We start from the raw sequence: 17,172 nt of genomic DNA, 5'->3' as shown, positions 1-17,172 counted from the left end.
CTAAAATGTCTGTGCACCTCCTGTGTGTCTAGTACTCATGGAGGTCAGAAGAGGGTGTCAGATGACCTAGAACTGGAGTTACAGGTGATTGTTAGCCACCATGTCAGTGCTATGACATGGTGATCTTAACAACTGAACCATCTTTGCAGCCCCACTGTGTTTTTTAATGAGGTAGATTAGATATGTTTACCGTATTTTGTCCATCAAACAATGAAAATTTCTCATGAATCATTATATTTTATTCTTTTCATATTATAATATCATATTTTATACTATAGGTTTGCAACATGCTTTTTTTTTTTTGAGGGGGATTTCAAGACAGGGTTTCTCTGTGTAGTGTTGGAACCTGTCCTGGAACTCACAAGCCAGTCTCTGCCTCTGGAGTGCTAGGATCAAAGGTATGTGCCACCACCGCCTGGCCATTTTTTTTTATTTTTATTTATTATGGATAGTGGTCTGCCTACATGTATGCCTGTATGACAGAAGAGAGCACCAGATCTTATTATAGATAGTTGTGAGCTACCATGTGGTTGCTGGGAATTGAACTCAGGACCTCTGGAAGAGCAGCCAGTGCTCTTAACGTCTGAGCCATCTCTCCTGTCCTATAACATTCTTTTCATATCCTGGTACTGTAGTACTCCTTTCAATTGGATTTTTTAAAGTTGTAATTAAAATTATTTGAATTAGCTGTATCTGAATTTTTCCAATGAAGAAATATTTTTATAAAATCTTCGGTAATTTCTTTTCTCATAAACTTCTAGGAATAGCCATTGCTAAGTCAAGATGATAGGCTTTAAAAGTTTTGATTGCTTTTAGAACGGTTTTGCTAACCAGTCAGCACCTTTACCACCCTGTACTCCTGCCACTACTGTATGTGAAAATACAACTTTTTCTAGGTTCTTATGGCCATCAGAAATGTTTAATTTTGCTAGGTTAAAAAAGTTTTGTTTTGACAAGTCCCAAGGAAGAGAAATACTTGTCAGTTTTTTTTTTTAAAGATTTATTAATTTATTTATTAGTATACAGCATTCTGTCTGTCTGTATGCTTGCTGGCCAGAAGAGGGCACCAGATCTCATTACAGATGGCTGTGAGCCACCATGTGGTTGCTGGGAATTGAACTAAGGACCTCTGGAAGAACAGTCAGTGCTCTTAACCTCTGAGCCATCTCTCCAGCCCACTTGTCAGTTTTGAGAGTATGTTCTTCAAGAGTTTATAAAAACAATTTTTCCTTTGTTATATGCAACTCCCTTCTCTCTCTCTTTCCCTCTTTCCCTCCCGCCCTCCTCTCCTCTCCTCTCCTCTCCTCTCCTCTCCTCTCCTCTCCTCTCCTCTCCTCTCCTCTCCTCTCCTCTCCTCTCCTCTCCTCCTCTCCCCTTTTTCCTTTTTTCCTTTCCTTCTTTTCTTTCTACAAAGTGTGGCCTTGGCTGGTTTGGAACTCCCCATGGAGAGCAGACTGACCTACAACTCAGCTCCACCTCTCTCTGTCTCTTAGTGGCTGGGATTAAAGAGTTTACCACTCTGCCCAGGTTTCTTCTTTTAATTTAGAGATATACCACAGGTTAAGCAAGTACTTTACTACTGCACTTTCCAGTTTCTTTCTCATTTTTATATCTATTAATTTATGCATGAAAATTTATTTTTACTCAGTGAACTAGTTAGGTTTTTCTGTGTTTTCTTTCATCTTTACATGGCTCTCATTCTTTAAATTAGGCAAAACTCAACACTTTGAAGGTAACATTACTTTGGAGAGGGAACTTTTTTATGACATCCTTTTCTTTATTCTCTATTCTTCTGCATTCTTTTATTTATTTATTTATTTATTTATTTATTTATTTATTATTTATTTATATGCAGTATTCTGTCTGCGTGTATGCCTGCAGGCCAGAAGAGGGGGTGAGCCACTATGTGGTTACTGGGAGTTGAATTCAGGACCTTTGGAAGAGCAGGCAATGCTCTTAACCTCTGAGTCATCTCTCCAGCCCCCCTTCTGCATTCTTTCTATGTTCTTTTTTTCTATAGCTGATATACCCCAATCAAGTTTTTTCAGGTGATATGGGAATTACAGTGTGGTTCCATTCTGTTTTTCAAGTGAATGATGACAATGAGTATAAAACAAACAGTAAAAAAACGGCATGTTTTTCATATCCCTTTCATGATTAAACATTTTACATATTACAGGTGAAAAGAAATTATCACAAGAACCCATATACATTCATACCCAAACACTTGGTTTAGGTTAATCATGTGGGCAAGCAAGATATTTTCTTCAGTCTTTTACTGGCAGGTTTCATTTTGCAGTTACAAAGAAAGGGCCAATTACTTTATTACTTATCTCTTAAAGGAATCAAAAACCTAAACTTTTATATACAAAAAAATCAGCTCTACTTTAAATCTTTGGGGTACATACCCACTCATCAATAGTTTCTTGTATCAGGAGATTGAGGGGAAAATGTGCAGAAGGAATTAATCATCACCTTTGATCACCAACCAACCCTAGCAAGGAAAGTGCATCAGCTAGCAACAATTGGGCTGCTTTGTATTTTTTTTTTTTTTTTTTGGTTTTTCGAGACAGGGTTTCTCTGCAGCTTTTTTAGAGCCTGGCCTGGAAATAGCTCTTGTAGACCAGGCTGGCCTCGAACTCAGAGATCCACCTGCCTCTGCCTCCCGAGTGCTGGGATTAAAGGCATGCGCCGAGTGCTGGGATTAAAGGCGTGCGCCACCACCGCCCGGCTGCTTTGTATTTTTGAACTCAGTTGTGTATCCTTGTAAACTTTAGATTGTTTTCTGGGGTTATTCATCTTAAAGCGATTACCAAAGTATCTGATGTATCCTGAGGTTATTTCAAAGCTTTGTTTCAGCTAATGATGCACACTAAAACCTGTGACTGTATCTTTCAGCATTAAGATGAAACAAATTTGAGCTATCCTGGCTCTTGGAACCCACTTTTTTTTTTTTTTATCATTAACCCTTGCTATGGCCTATGCAGCTCCTTAGATGAATTTCATAGGCCCTGGCTGTGTAGCATTTCCTTGTGTTTATATTTGTTCATCAAAACTCTGTAAAAGCTAACATTATTATCAGCAGACAGTACAGTTTAGGGAAGAATCACCTTCGATTCACAGATAAAAATGCCCAGTAGAAGGGGATATCTCCATGATATAAACACACTACATTACAGGCAGTGGGGCTCCCCCACTGCCACTCACATCATACCAGATGCCAGAGAAAGATAGTGGCAGCAAACATGAAAAGGCACAGCAGAAGCAAAAGATATCTCGGGTTCTGTGGTCTTGGTCTAGGGACTGCCTAACCGAGATTGATCCATCAGAGGGATTCCTCCTGGTGGGCTGACACTTTGAACCTCAATTGCCACCTGCTGCTCCTCAGAGATGGCCAGCCACCGGTAGCTTTTCCTGAATGGACTCTTTCTGCTAATGCTGTGCTAGTCTTCATTCCATCTCAAGATGTTATCACTATTTCTCAGAAAGAAATCCCAGACTGAGGAAAACTAAACAGTCAGCTTCTTTCTGCTATCAGTAAGTGCCTTGTAGCTGGGCACCTAATTAACTAAGTAAAAGCACCCAAGACAGTTGAATTTCTGACCAGTCAGGCTTGAAGCCATATGCTATCAATATTGCATGTTTAATTTTAGTGCTCATGTTAGATGTCTGTGTTTCTACATCCATGTCAGAAAGCAATAACACACATAGAAAATGTTAGAAAATGTTTTGTTTCTAAGTGCTGGAATTGAAGGTGTGCACCACCACTGCCTGGTAACTCTTAAATTTAAATTAGCCCATATTTCTTATCTATGCTCTGCCATATAGCTTGGTAGCTTTTCTCAGTATATTCATCTTGCTTCTCCTGACTCCACGCTTCTTCATACCAGCATCCGTAATTTGGTTTTCCCACCTATACTTCCTGCTTGGTTACCTGTCAGTCAGTTCTTTTTTTTTTTTTTTTTTAAAGATTTATTTATTTATTATGTATACAACATTCTGCCTCGATGTATGCCCACACGCCAGAGGAGGTCACCAGATCTCAGTACAGATGGTTGTGAGCCACCATGTGATTGCTGGGAATCGAACTCAGGACCTCTGGAAGAGCAGCCAGTGCTCTTAACCTCTGAGCCATCTCTCTAGCCCCAGTCAGTTCTTTATTAACCAATGAGAGTAATACATAGTCACAGTATACAGAATGATTGATTATTCCACAGTCTCTCAACTATGGGCTTCTGTAAATTGAAAATAAAGAGGGAAGAACCAGGGCGTAGTTACAATCTGAACAAAGCAAAACCAAACTTTAACAGTGTAACAACTCATTGGCTAAAAACTGAGACTCACTAGTGATATTCTGGGCTCCTCTAAGGGAACCCCATCTTTTTCAGCTCCATCTTCTGCATCACACACACAGCTTGTCTTTTAGGCTCTGACTGGCTCCAGTCCTTCACTGATGCTGTTCTTGGTGGTTATCTCATGGTACTGGCATCTCCAAAATGCTGGCGTCTATAGCTGCAACTGCTCACATTTTGACCACTTGCCTTTTTTGGGTTTTCTTCATAGTGCTGATTCTCAGCATCTCTAGATGACCCTTTTAAATCCTGGACCTTCATCTGCTACTGAGTCTTCACCTTCACCAATGGCCTCTCCTGGCCTTTTAAAGTGCCAAGCCTCAGCTGCTTTCCATAATCCCTTGCCTTTAAAACCAGTACCACCTGGATGACTCTGAACATTTCCAATTTCAGCTCCTAGCACAAGGTACAATCTTGATCAGCTGTGAAACACGGCTTCTGTGTGCTGACTCTTGAGTGTACACTTCCCAGAAGGTTTCACATCAGTGATACTGGTCTCTTCATAACACTGATTTCTTTGCTCCATCTAACCAGCATCAATTGTTCCAGTAATACAAAGGTTTTACTTCAGTGGTTCTGGTCTCTTGTTAATCACTGCTGATTCTTGAGCTCTAGCTGATCAGAATAACAGAATCTTTTCTTTAAAAAAATTTATTTATTATGCATACATTGTGCTGTTAGCATGTATGCCCACATGCTAGAAAGAAGGCACCAGATCTCATTACAGATGGTTGTGAGCCACCATATGGTTGCTGGGAATTGAACTCAGGTCCTCTGGAATAGCAACCAGTGCTCTTAACCTCTGAGCCATCTCTCCAGCCCAAATGTCAGAATAATTCAAAATAGCAAATGGTCTCATAGAGTCTTTGAACTTTCCTCTGACACTTCACAAGCCAGGCCTCCTTTGTCTGCACTGATCTCAACATTATCTTCCAAGCTCCTACAGAACAGCCCACTGAGTGCTCAACATTCATTGATTTTTCTAGCCTTAAGTTCCAAAGTCCTTCCACAATCCTCCCCCAAACATGTTCGGTCAGGTTTATCACAGCAATCCTATTATCCTGGCACCAACTTGTCTTAGTTAGGGTTGCTATTGATAAGATGAAATACCATGACCGAAACAACTTGAGAAACACTTTCATATATATCACTGTTCCATCATCAGAGGAAGTCAGGACAGGAACTTAGAGCAGAAACCTGGAGGCAGGAGCTGATGCAGAGGCCATGGTGGGGAGCTGATTACTGGCTTGCTCCTCATGGCTTGCTCCGCCTGATTTTCTATAGAACCCAGGACCATCTGCCAAGGGGCGGCCCCACCTACAATGGACTTGGTCCTCCCACCCCCATCAATTACAAGAATATTGATGTAGAAGCAGCATAGTTGGCCAGGGAAATTGAACCATTCAACTCAGGGAAGGCTTTTTAAAAGTTCGAAAAGGCATTGAAATGCTTTTTTTTGTCTTTTTTTTTTTTTTTTTTTTTTTTTTTTTCCCTCTCCGAGACAGGGTTTCTCTGTGCTGGGATTAAAGGCGTGAGCGGCCACCACCACCCGGCTGAAGTGCTTTTATAGATACTCCGATATGTTAGGAGAGTATACTCTAATTTCAGCTTGTACTTTTATTTAATAACTTTGTGAAACATTTTTTTTTTCTGTTTAGCATGTTGTCGTGCCCTAGCTCTCAGCAGGGCAGCCAGAGTAACCAACATTATTCTAATGGAGGCCTTGAGGTCCTCACTCTGTAAAGGAATGGCTTGCATGTTAGGGAAATTTAATGTTTTGGATCCATTTGAAGTTATTTCTGCTTTCTATGTCTTTAACAATGAGACTAAAATGGACTGTTCACATAGGGAGAAGCTCTACAGAAGCCACAGGAAGAACTTGCATAGATATAAATCAACATAAATAAAAAGAAAGTCTTTGTTCAGGCTGGCCTGAAACTTAACTATGTAGCTTAGCTTTGCCTTGAAGATCTTTCTGTGTTAGTCTCCTCAGTGCTGGGATTACAAGCATGAACCACCACACCTAGATTTTAAAAATCATTTTTATGTATATAGTTCATGACCAATGCCTTTATAATCCTAGCACCCAGGGAGGCAGAGGTAGAGATAGGTATATTTCTCTGAATTCAATACCAGCTTGGTCTGCATAGCTAGATCCAGGTCAGCAATTGCACTTATCCAATGAGGTATCTCTTTAGCCCCACATTTTAATTTATTATTTGTGTTAGGTGTGTGCAGAGGCCAGAGGACAACTTGCTGGAGTAAGGTCTTTCCTGCCATATGGGTTCTGGGGATTGACCTGAAATACCAAATAGTCAAGCTTGGCAGTAAAAGCACCTCTACCTGAGTCTTCTAACATTCAGAAGTAGTGTTAAGTGAGAAAAGTCAGGAGTCTCAAGTTCCAAGTGAGGGTTAAATGGAGTGGTTGGTTGAAATTCCCAGAACATATCAAGTGTTACATGACACATATTACTGGGGAGACGTTAACCCATGCCTACTTAACTCGGACAGATCAAAGTACTTATACCAACAAAGTCCAACTTGAAGTCACTTATAGGTATGTGGGTGGGGGCTTATTTACAGAAGAATGTATGACTCAGATGATGCCGGAGCTCACTCTATAACCTACTGGCAACTCAACAGGTTAGAGGGTGTCCTTTCTAGTTTCTTCTGGGCAGATCAGTTGGTTCCTGCCTCTTCTAGATTGTTCAGCAGGTATAAGAGTAACTCTCAGCAGTCTTTACTGCTTATATACTCTTGGGAGGGAAGGGCCTAGTGAATCTAGTTAGTTTCAGGGACTTCCTGAAGGTTTTTTAAGTTTATGCCCAGAGTTTAAGGAACTTCCCTGTTGGATGCAATGTTTCACTTCTCTATTACCCCCCTTTTATTTAATTAAATTAATTAATTAATTTTTCGAGACAGGGTTTCTCTGTAGCTTTGGAGCCTGTCCTGGAACTAGCTCTTGTAGACCATGTAACATGAGGGGTCCTGCTTGTTGGGGTTTCTGTCCTGCCCGGTACCTAACAGCCGGCAAGCCCTAAAGAGATCTCTATAAGTTATAAATCTGATTGGCCCATTAGCTCTAACCTCTTACTGGCTAACTCTCACATCTTGATTAACCCATTTTTTTGATCTATTTTAGCCATCTGGCTCAGGGCCTTTTTCAGTAAGGCAGTTCACATCCTGCTGCTTTGGTGGTCTGGGCAGGAGTGGGAGGAATCAACTTCCTCCTTCCCAGAATTCTCCTGTTCTCATTGCATCATTTCTACTTCCTGTCTGGTTTTCCCACCTATACTTCCTGCCTGGCCAATCAGTGTTTATTTAAAACATGATTGACAGAATACAGTCAAATCTCCTGCAGACCAGGCTGCCCTTAAACTCACAGAGATCCCCCTGCCTCTGCCTCCTGAATGCTGGAATTAATGGCGGCATGCCTTGCCACCATCGGTCTCTCTGTAAACATTTTTAAATGTTCTGTTTCCTCCTTTTCACATTCCACGTCTTAAAAGAGTTTTCCTTCAATTTGGAAATTTTTAATGTAGGAAGAAGTTGTTAAACAACTTGAATGTCAGGAATCCAGATTAGTAGAGGAAATAGGATTGAGATGTTTAGAAAAAAATCTTGGGGCTAGAGAGATGGCTCAGAGGTTAAGAGCATTGCCTGCTCTTCCAAAGGTCCTGAGTTCAATTCCCAGCAACCACATGGTGGCTCACAACCATCTGTAATGGGGTATGGTGCCCTCTTCTGGCCTGCAGGCATACACACATATACAGAATATTGTATAATAAATAAATAAATAAATAAATAAATAAATAAATAAGTAAATAAGTAAATAAATAAGTAAATAAATCTTGTAGAAAAAGTTTGGTCTGTCAAAGCAATTTGTTACACCCATGAGAAAACAGGCTAGGAAAGGCCTTCTCTTTTTAAAAATATTGTAGTAAAATATTTATACCATATATTCTCCTATATATGTATATAGTTTGGTAGAGCAGCTTTTTAAAAACTTTATTGATTCTTCTGAATTTCATATTATGCACCTCAATTCCACTCATCTCCCCATCCCTCCATATTCACCCTCTGCTGTTGCAACCTTTCCCAAAAGAAAACAAAGAATAATAAAAATAAAAGCAAACCACAAAAACCCATCTCACAACAGAAGCTGTGGTGTGTCACTTAGTTTGCCCAAATAGCTTTACTTGTAGACATTCATTGCAATGAGTCGCTGGTCTGGTTTGACACCTCTGGCATCTGCTACACTATCAATACTGGATCCTCACCAGGACTCATTCCTCTTAGATATCCTGTTGTTGCCCTGTGTCATAGAGATCCTGCAGAGCAGCTTTATATACCGAGAGATGGTATGTCTGGGTCTGGTACACCATAGTCAGGGGCAAGTAAGTAATGAGGCCATAAATTTTGTCAAGCGAATCCTTTTGGCAGAATATTGGAAAGCCTTTACATTTACAGACTTGCTTGTCTTCTCCATGTTCCAAATATCTTTTGGTTAGGAAGTCATCTTGCTGTAGCCTATGCCTAGGATTAAAAAAATATTCTAATGGTAAGTAGTTTTAACGTCCATTGTACATTTACACAATGGAGTACTGTTCAGGGGTTAAAAAAAACAAAAAACAAAAACAACAAAAAAAAAACAATGTCCCCTTGAAATTTGCATGCAAATGGATGGAACTAGAGAAAACCGTCCTGAGTGAGGTAACTCAGGCCCAGAAAGATGAACGTGGTGTGTGCTCCCTTTTCAGTGTAAAGCAAAAATGTGCAAAGGATATTCAACCTATAGTTCATGATCCTAGAGAAGCTAAGTAACAAGGTGAACTCTTAAGAAAAACGTACATAGATCCACCTAGAAAGGGGGAAATAGACATGATTGCCTAACAAATTTGGGAGCATGGGGGTGGGGGGAGAAGGGAGGGTGGAAGGAGAAGAGGAGGGCAGGGAGGAGGAGGAGAACTTGAGGAAATGGGATAGTCAGGATGGAGAAAGGACGTAGATGAGAGCAAGGAATGAGATATTTTGGTTAAGGGAGCCATGGGACTAGGCAAGAAACCTGGCACTAGAGAAATTCCCAGGAATCTACAAGGATGACCCCAACTAAGACCTTAAGCAGTAGAGGAGAGGGTGCCTGAACTGGCCTTACCCTGTAGTCAGACTTAAATGTCTTAAATGTTATCATAGAACCTTCATCCAGCAACTGATGGAAACAGGCAGAGACTCACAGTGGAACACTGGGCTGAACTCCCAAAGTCCAGTTGAAGAGTGGGAGGAGTGAGAATATGAGCAAAGAGGTCAAGACCATGAAGGGGACACCTCACTGAAACAGTTTACCTGAGCTAATGGGAGCTTACCAACTCCAGCTGGACAAGGAAGGGACCAGCATAGGACCAAAATAGTCCCTCTGAATGCGGGTGACAATTGTATGGCTGAGGCAAATTGTGGGGCCAATGCCAGTGGCACCAGGATTTATGCCTACCGCTTGTACTGGCTTTTAGGGAACCTATTCTCTTTGGATGGATACCTCACTCATCTTAGATACAGTAGGGAGGGCCATGGACCTTCCCCAAAGCAATGTGCCTTATCCTCTCTGAAGAATGGATGGGAGGTGGTTTGGGGGGATGGGTAAGAGAGTGGGAGGAGGGGAGGGAGAGGAAACTGAGATTGGTTTGTAAAATGAAAAAAAATAGTTTGTTCTTATAAAAAAAACAATAAGGATGATTATGCTTCTTAAATCTAGTAGATATGTAATAAAATCTTTGCAGTAACATTTTCTATTAGTTACTTGTCTATTGCTGTGATAAAACACCATGACCAAGGCAGTTTAAAAAAGGAAGTGTTTAATTGGGCTTACAGTTCCAGAGGGTTAGAATTCTTAATGGTGTAAAGGCATGATAGCAGGAACATCTGTTTAAATCTTGAATAGCAAGGAGGAGACAGGAAATACATAACTAACCTCAAAACCCACCCCCAGTGACACACCTCTTCCAATAAGGCCACACCCCTAATACTTTCCAAATAGTTCCATGATCTGGGAACAAAATATTTAAGCTGAGCCTATGAAGGCCATTCTTATTCAAACCACCACTGATATTTTTCTAGCATTGATTTAATTAATGAAGATTGAGGAAAGGAATGCTTTGGTAGTTAGAGAAACACCACTTCCTGTGCTAGAGTGGAAAATTATTTTGGTAAGCTATACCAGGGGCAAACACTGTTAAAAGTGAGATAGATAAACTGGACATTTTTCTGCCTTGCTTTTACATTATTTATACAAAATAAGCAATGGACACAGTAACATGCTGGTTATCAAAAAAAGCACAGAAAGTGTGTACAAATGTTTGAGACTTTAGGATACATTGACAAGAGAGAAAAAGTGCTAAATTTTCAAGGATACTTTATATATATATATATGCTAATTTCTGAATTTACGTGCTTACATTATAAAATTTCACTAGACTTCTACTGAGAAATGCAACAATGAGATAATTAGGATTGTACAGTGACATGCTCAAGGTAGAAATTTGAGACCTGAGTTTGGAGCCCCATACCCTTAAAAAAGCTTGGTGCAGTAATACGCATGTGTAGTCCCAGCATTGGAGGACACAAGTGGATCCCAAATGGACCACTAACCAGACAGAATAGCTGAAGAGGTTGGAAATAAGATAAATCATGCATAAAACTATTACCTATAATCCTTTGTTTTTACTACACCAAATTCCTGTCAACAGAAAAGTGCGTATGTGTATTCTTTCTAGTAGCCTGCAACATAGTTTGGAATTAGTGAAAGGTATGTGTGCATAAACATAATAAAATTGAAATAGTTAATACCTTAATGCTATCTTTAAAAATAAAGTGCCTGGGTAGTAGTCATGGTGCAGGCCTTTAATCCCAGCACTCTGGAGGCAGAGTCGGGCAGATCTCTGTGAGTTCAAGGCCAACCTGGTCTACAGAGTGAGTTCCAGGACAAGCCAGGATTGTTTCATGAAGAACCCTGTCTTGAAAAACCAAAACCAAAACCAAACCAAAAAACCTATTCAAAAGTAAGAGCACAAGCCTCGTGTTTTAAAATACAGTATTTGTTTTATCTGTTTGCTTTGCTTATTTGATCAGTAAACTCTTGGAGACAGGTTTTCTCTGTGTAGCCGCCTTGTCTGATCTGAAACTCACTCTGTAGACCAGGCTGACCTCTAACTCACAGAGATTTGCCTGCCTGTGCTTCCTAAGTGCAGGTATTAAGGATGTGCGCCACTACTGCCCAGCTACAGTATAATTCTTGACTTTAGCTGGTTTTTTGTTGGCATGTTAGCTTGTACATTACTTTCTTGTTGCTGTGACAAAATAATTGATAAAACAACTTAAGGAAGCTGTGTTTATTTCAGTTTATGGTTGATAGGCTTAATCCCTGCCACGCAGCGCGGGAACCGGAGCTGAAGGCTCTCAAATGCCCCGAGTTGGACGCCATTTATCAAGTGTGTTCATGCCAGGAAAAGTGTAATTGCTGGAGTTTGACCGTGATACAGTGATGAGTGGGAGGGAGTATGAATCCTTGTACTCTGCTTGCTGTCTCCATTTTTCATTTTTATGCAGCCTTGGAACCACAATTCATGGAGTGGTCCCAACTACATTCCATGTTAAACTGTTCTGGGAACACCCTCAGACACACACCAGAGGTGTGTCTCCTAAGTGATTCCAAGTTGAAGTAAGTTGACTAATGAATATGGACCTGATATCAGTATATGAAGTTACAGTTTTTGAACTAACACTTCCTTACCAGCTGTTTGATGATGCTTTGTTAGCCTTTCTTTCTCTATCTTGCTAGTTTTTGTCTTTGTTCTTGTTTTTTGTCCTCATCATCCATTCTCCATGCCAAAGCATTATGTAGAAAAATCTCACGGTGCCATTGCTATTTCTGTAGGCACCAGCTATTCCTGTTGAAAGCTGTGGCAGACAGAGGTGTCAGTACACACAAGCAGAAGAGATGGAGCTTCTGTTCTCTTTGTGCTCAGAGGCTTATGGGCCACACAGGAACTCCATCCAGAGATGTGTATATCTAGAGGTATCATGGCAAATAGATAGTTATTAGTGTAAGTAAGAGTTGGTAAAATGTAGCAATTTCAATGCAGAGGTGCTTTTGGTTCTTTATAAAGGGATTACAATGGCTATAGGAAAAACTTGCTATTCTTGATTTGATTTGACTTTGTTTTCTTTGAATTAAAATTCCTGGAGAATTGGCCTTAGTTATTTTCATCTTCACAGGCTCTCCTAAAACCTACTTAGTACTGGGCGATGGTAGCTCATGCCAGCATTCAGAAGGCAGAGGCAGGTGGATCTCTATGAGTTCAAGTCTAGCCTGGGCTACAGAGTGAGTTCCTGGACAGGCTCCAAAGCTACAGAGAGGGCTGGAGAGATGGCTTAGTGGTTAAGAGCATTGCCTGCTCTTCCAGAGGTCCTGAGTTCAATTCCCGGCAACCACATGGTGGCTCACAACCATCTGTAATGAGGTCTGGTACCCTCTTCTGGCCTGCAGACATACACACAGACAGAATATTGTATACATAATAAATAAATAAATATTTTAAAAAAGCTACAGAGAAACTCTGTCTCAAAAAAACAAAAACAACCCCCCCAAAAAGACCAAAACAGACACACACACACACACCAAAAAAAAAAAAAAAAAAAAAAAACCAGAAAAATCAAGGCAAAACTTAACTAAGAATGCTAATGTTTGGATCCCAGGGTAGATGTAGGAAGACAATACAATTCCATCTGGATAGTTCGCTGTACTTGTGTCTTGTGGAAATGTGGTCATGAGGCAGCATTTTTATAGTTTTTATGGTTTATGACTTCTATATGCTCAAGTTCTGTAATTTACTTGTTGGAGAAAAACTGCTTTAAAGTTTTGATTGAAATTTTCTTTTTCCACAGAACTCAACAAAAATCCAGTGGAAGGCTTTTCAGCAGGTTTAATAGACGACAATGATCTCTATCGATGGGAAGTTCTTATTATTGGCCCTCCAGATACACTTTAGTAAGTATACTGGAACTGACATCTTCAAATAGTTACTCCTTTAACTAGAATTAAAACTTAATTTTGAAAATTGAATTTTCTTTTGTTTGTTTGTTTTTGTTTTTCACAGTAGGGTTTCTTTGTGTAGCTTTTGGAGCCTGCCCTGGAACTAACTCTGTAAACCAGGCTGGCCTTGAACTCAGAGATCCACCTGCCTCTGCCTTCTGAGTGCTGGGATAAAAGGCGTGTGCCACCACCGCCCAGCTGAAAATTTAGTGTTTTTTAGAGGAGTAAGCAAAGTGATTGTATCTAATATCATTTGTGTTCAGTTTGGTCACATTTAGAGCCTTTGTGTTATGCTTGAAGCTCTTAATATCTAAAACCTTTTCTTTTGGATTTTTGAGGCATGGTTTCTCTGTGTAGCGGTTCTGGCTCTTGTGGAACTTGCTTGTAAACCAGGCTGGCTTCGAACTCAGAGATCTGTTTGTTAAAATTGAAGGTGTGTGCTACCACTACCTGGCTAGTTTTACTGTTCTTAATGCCTTATCTTTTTTTTTTTTTTTGGTTTTTTTTTGGTTTTTTTTTCGAGACAGGGTTTCCCTGTAGTTTCTAGAGCCTGTCCTAGAGCTAGCTCTTGTAGACCAGGCTGGCCTCGAACTCAGAGATCCGCCTGCCTCTGCCTCAGTGCTGGGATTAAAGGCGTGCGCCACCACCGCCCGGCCAATGCCTTATCATTTATTAAAGAACAAGACTGCAGATATCTGGAATTTTTTTAAAACAGAGTTCTTTTTAAAATTTAATTAAAAATCAATTGGTTAATTGTTTTCTGTGTGTGCGGGTGTTTTGCATGCATGTATATCTGTGTACCATGTATGTGCCTGGTGCCTGAGGAAACCAAAAGATGGCATGAACCTTCTAGAGTTAAGGATGCCTGTGACCCACTCACTGTGTGATTGCTGTCAATTGAACCTAGGACCTCTGGGAGAAAAGCTCTTAACTGCTGAGCCATCTCCTCAGACGTGAGATTTTACATAGGACATATTCTGTATATCTATGTCTTAAGAAAACCAAAGAGAACTTCAAGGTCTATTTTAGTAATTTTTTAACCTAGCCGCCACAGAATACATTCAGGACAAAAAGGTTTTCTGACCCTATTAAGAATTAATGGTCAGTTTTCTCTAGTTTATAAGACTTAGTATTAGTACGTAAAATAACTTATTAACTGACTGCCAGTTGTTGAACCAATGAGGGAAATGAGGTGCTCAAACTTATGTAGCCAGCTGAGCAGCGATAAGGACAGACCTAGAACTGTAGTTCTTTGGGGCTGCATTTCTTGGGTTGGTATAAAGAAGTCAATGATTTGAATGTATCAATCCCCACCCCCATGCACAAGTAGTTGTTTTCCACCTACCTCAAACAGTTAGTAAAAAAATGTATTTAAAAAATGAATAGTTGCCAGGGAGGCATATCTCTGTGAGTTCAAGGCCAGACTGGGCTACAAGAGCTAGTTCCAGGACCAGCTCCAAAGCTACAGAGAAACCCTGTCTTGAAAAACCTAAACAAACAAATAAAAAATGAAGGGTTGGTGAAGATTAGGTTTGGTAAAAAAATGTTTGCCGAAGAAGTCTGATGACAATCCCCAGAAGCCATGTTAAAAAGCTTACTGTGTAGTGACCTGTGTTTGTAATTCCAGCGCTGCTATTGGTAGATGGTAAGTAGAGACTAAACAGTCACCCAGTTAACTTGGAGTAGTACATGCATTGTTGCAGAAACGAAAGAGAAGCTGCCTCAAAAACAAGGTACAAAAGAGAAAAAAAAGTTAAAACCAAGTAATGTGGTAGTTCATGTTTTAGTTCATTTGGGAAAAGGGGTTTCATATTTTGTTATAGCTATTAGCAATCAGAATTGTTGCTCATATGTCTGTCTGAAGTATATTTGCTTAAACAGTTTTGCAGTTTTAAGTGAATTTGATTGTGCCAGGGCATTAGGTGCCAGTAGCCACTGAAAACTAGTTTAGAAATACTCCTTCACAATCAATGTTATTTGAGGTAATTTTTTACTACCTAGCCTATGAACCTAACACAGTTCTAGTCCGTTCTTTATTTTTATTCTTTTGAGTTTAAAATATTATTTGTCCCCCGCCCCCCCAGGCACAGTGCCTCAAGGGGAGACATAGGAACATTCTGATAATAGAAATCTATTTAACCTTAGTATAGCTGTAAAATAAATAATGAGAACTCTTGTGAGCACCCTTCACAGGCTCCCCTGTTCTTGAAGTGTTTACTTCCCTTCCTGGAACTAACTCTGGATGGGGATAGTTAATGTAACTTTCAGCTGCAGTGGAAACTCCAGGCTTCTGTTCTGAGGGGTCAGTCTCCAGTTATTAAACTTTATGTGTATGTCTGCAGCATGAGCTCGCAGAGTCTCCTGGATACGGGTGCTGAGAATTAATTGAACCAAGGTCATGTTATAGAGAGCCATGCCCCAAACCCCTGCGTTCACTTGTGTTAAGTCACTTTAACCCTAATGTTGGCAATTTTTGAATAAAGTCTTGTTCTCTTGGAGGGGGGGGAGGGAGAGAGAGGAGAGAGAAATATTCTCTTAAACCAAGTTCTTACAGAGCATTGTTTAGGAATCCAGGCTTAAGCTTCAACTCTTAAGGGCTCACCAAATTTTTTTATCCTTACATGTATTATATGTTTGCATGTATTATTAGATGGTCAATGAACGTATCATATACAATTTCAGGACTTTTAAAGAAGCTACTTTGAGCATGTGGTGCATGCAATTCTTTAATCTCAGCAACAGACAGCAGTGCAATTTAGTGAGACCCTGCAAAACTGCAAAACAAAATCAAGTTTGTAATACCATTTTAGTTAACAGGCCATTCTTTTTACTAACAAATCCCATTTTAATGCATATGCTTTTCCCAGCTCCCCACCATGCATGTTGTTGTGCTTTGGGGGGGGGGGTTGTGCTTTGGGGGGGTTGTTTTGTTTTTTTGAAACAGGGTTTCTCTGTGGGGCTGTCCTGGAACTCACTTTGTAGACTAGGCTGGCCTTGAATTTACAGAGATCCCCCTGCCTCCCCAGTGCTGGAATGATAGGCGTGCACCATCAGTACCTGGCCCGTGTGTGTGTGTGTGTGTGTGTGTGTGTGTGTGTGTGTAATAAATAAAATAGTAATAAATAAAAAGTAATTTATTACTATTTTTTATTATGTGCACATATCTGGGTATGAGTACCTGCATGTGGGTGGAGTTACTTCTCACGGGGGGTGGGGGTTGGGAGGGGAACCTGTCATATCCCCCTGGAACTGGACTTACAGGTTGTGAACCATCTGACTCCCTTGAGGACCAGGAAATGTTCTTAAGTGCTGAGTTATCTACCCAGCTCCTAGTGTATGTTTTTAAAATGTGTTTCTCGCTGTATGTTTCTTAAAGTGTTGACTGTTGAAATGTGAATAGCAGTCACATTTGTGGCAATTTTGGATTTGTTAACAAGACACTGGCCATTTCATTGCTTTTCTGAAATATGTAGCCTTTGTTCAGGGAAGAAGAGAACATGTACTTGGGACAGATCCTGAGAAAGTATCTAAAAAGGTGTAAGGATAACAAGTAGAGAGAAAAGACTTTGTAAATGGAGGCTGTTAAAATGTTAATTTTGGGAAAAGGTGGCCACTGGGACAGTTTTATTAGATTTTGAAAGAAAAACCCAAGGTCGGGCAAACTGTAAATCGTAGAAGAGTCTTAGTGGAGAATGGAGGAGAGAGGGGGAAAAAGTCATGTCATTTAAGCTGGCA

The 17,172-nt window shown here is 40.3% G+C and overlaps 1 protein-coding gene across 1 annotated transcript in view; it reads left to right on the top strand.

The window, feature by feature from the left end:
- Positions 1–17,172, top strand: part of Ube2g1 (ubiquitin conjugating enzyme E2 G1) — a 72,327-nt gene that overhangs the window by 34,527 nt on the left and 20,628 nt on the right. The window contains exon 2 of the mRNA XM_038324925.2: positions 13,290–13,392. Within this exon, the coding sequence (XP_038180853.1) occupies positions 13,290–13,392 (103 nt within the window). The remainder of the gene's footprint in view (positions 1–13,289; positions 13,393–17,172) is intronic.

Source organism: Arvicola amphibius, chromosome 4 (genome assembly GCF_903992535.2).
Source record: "Arvicola amphibius chromosome 4, mArvAmp1.2, whole genome shotgun sequence".
Lineage (NCBI taxonomy): Eukaryota > Metazoa > Chordata > Mammalia > Rodentia > Cricetidae > Arvicola > Arvicola amphibius.
Note: the sequence above shows the minus strand (reverse complement) of the source record. Positions and strands in the feature narration are given on the sequence as shown.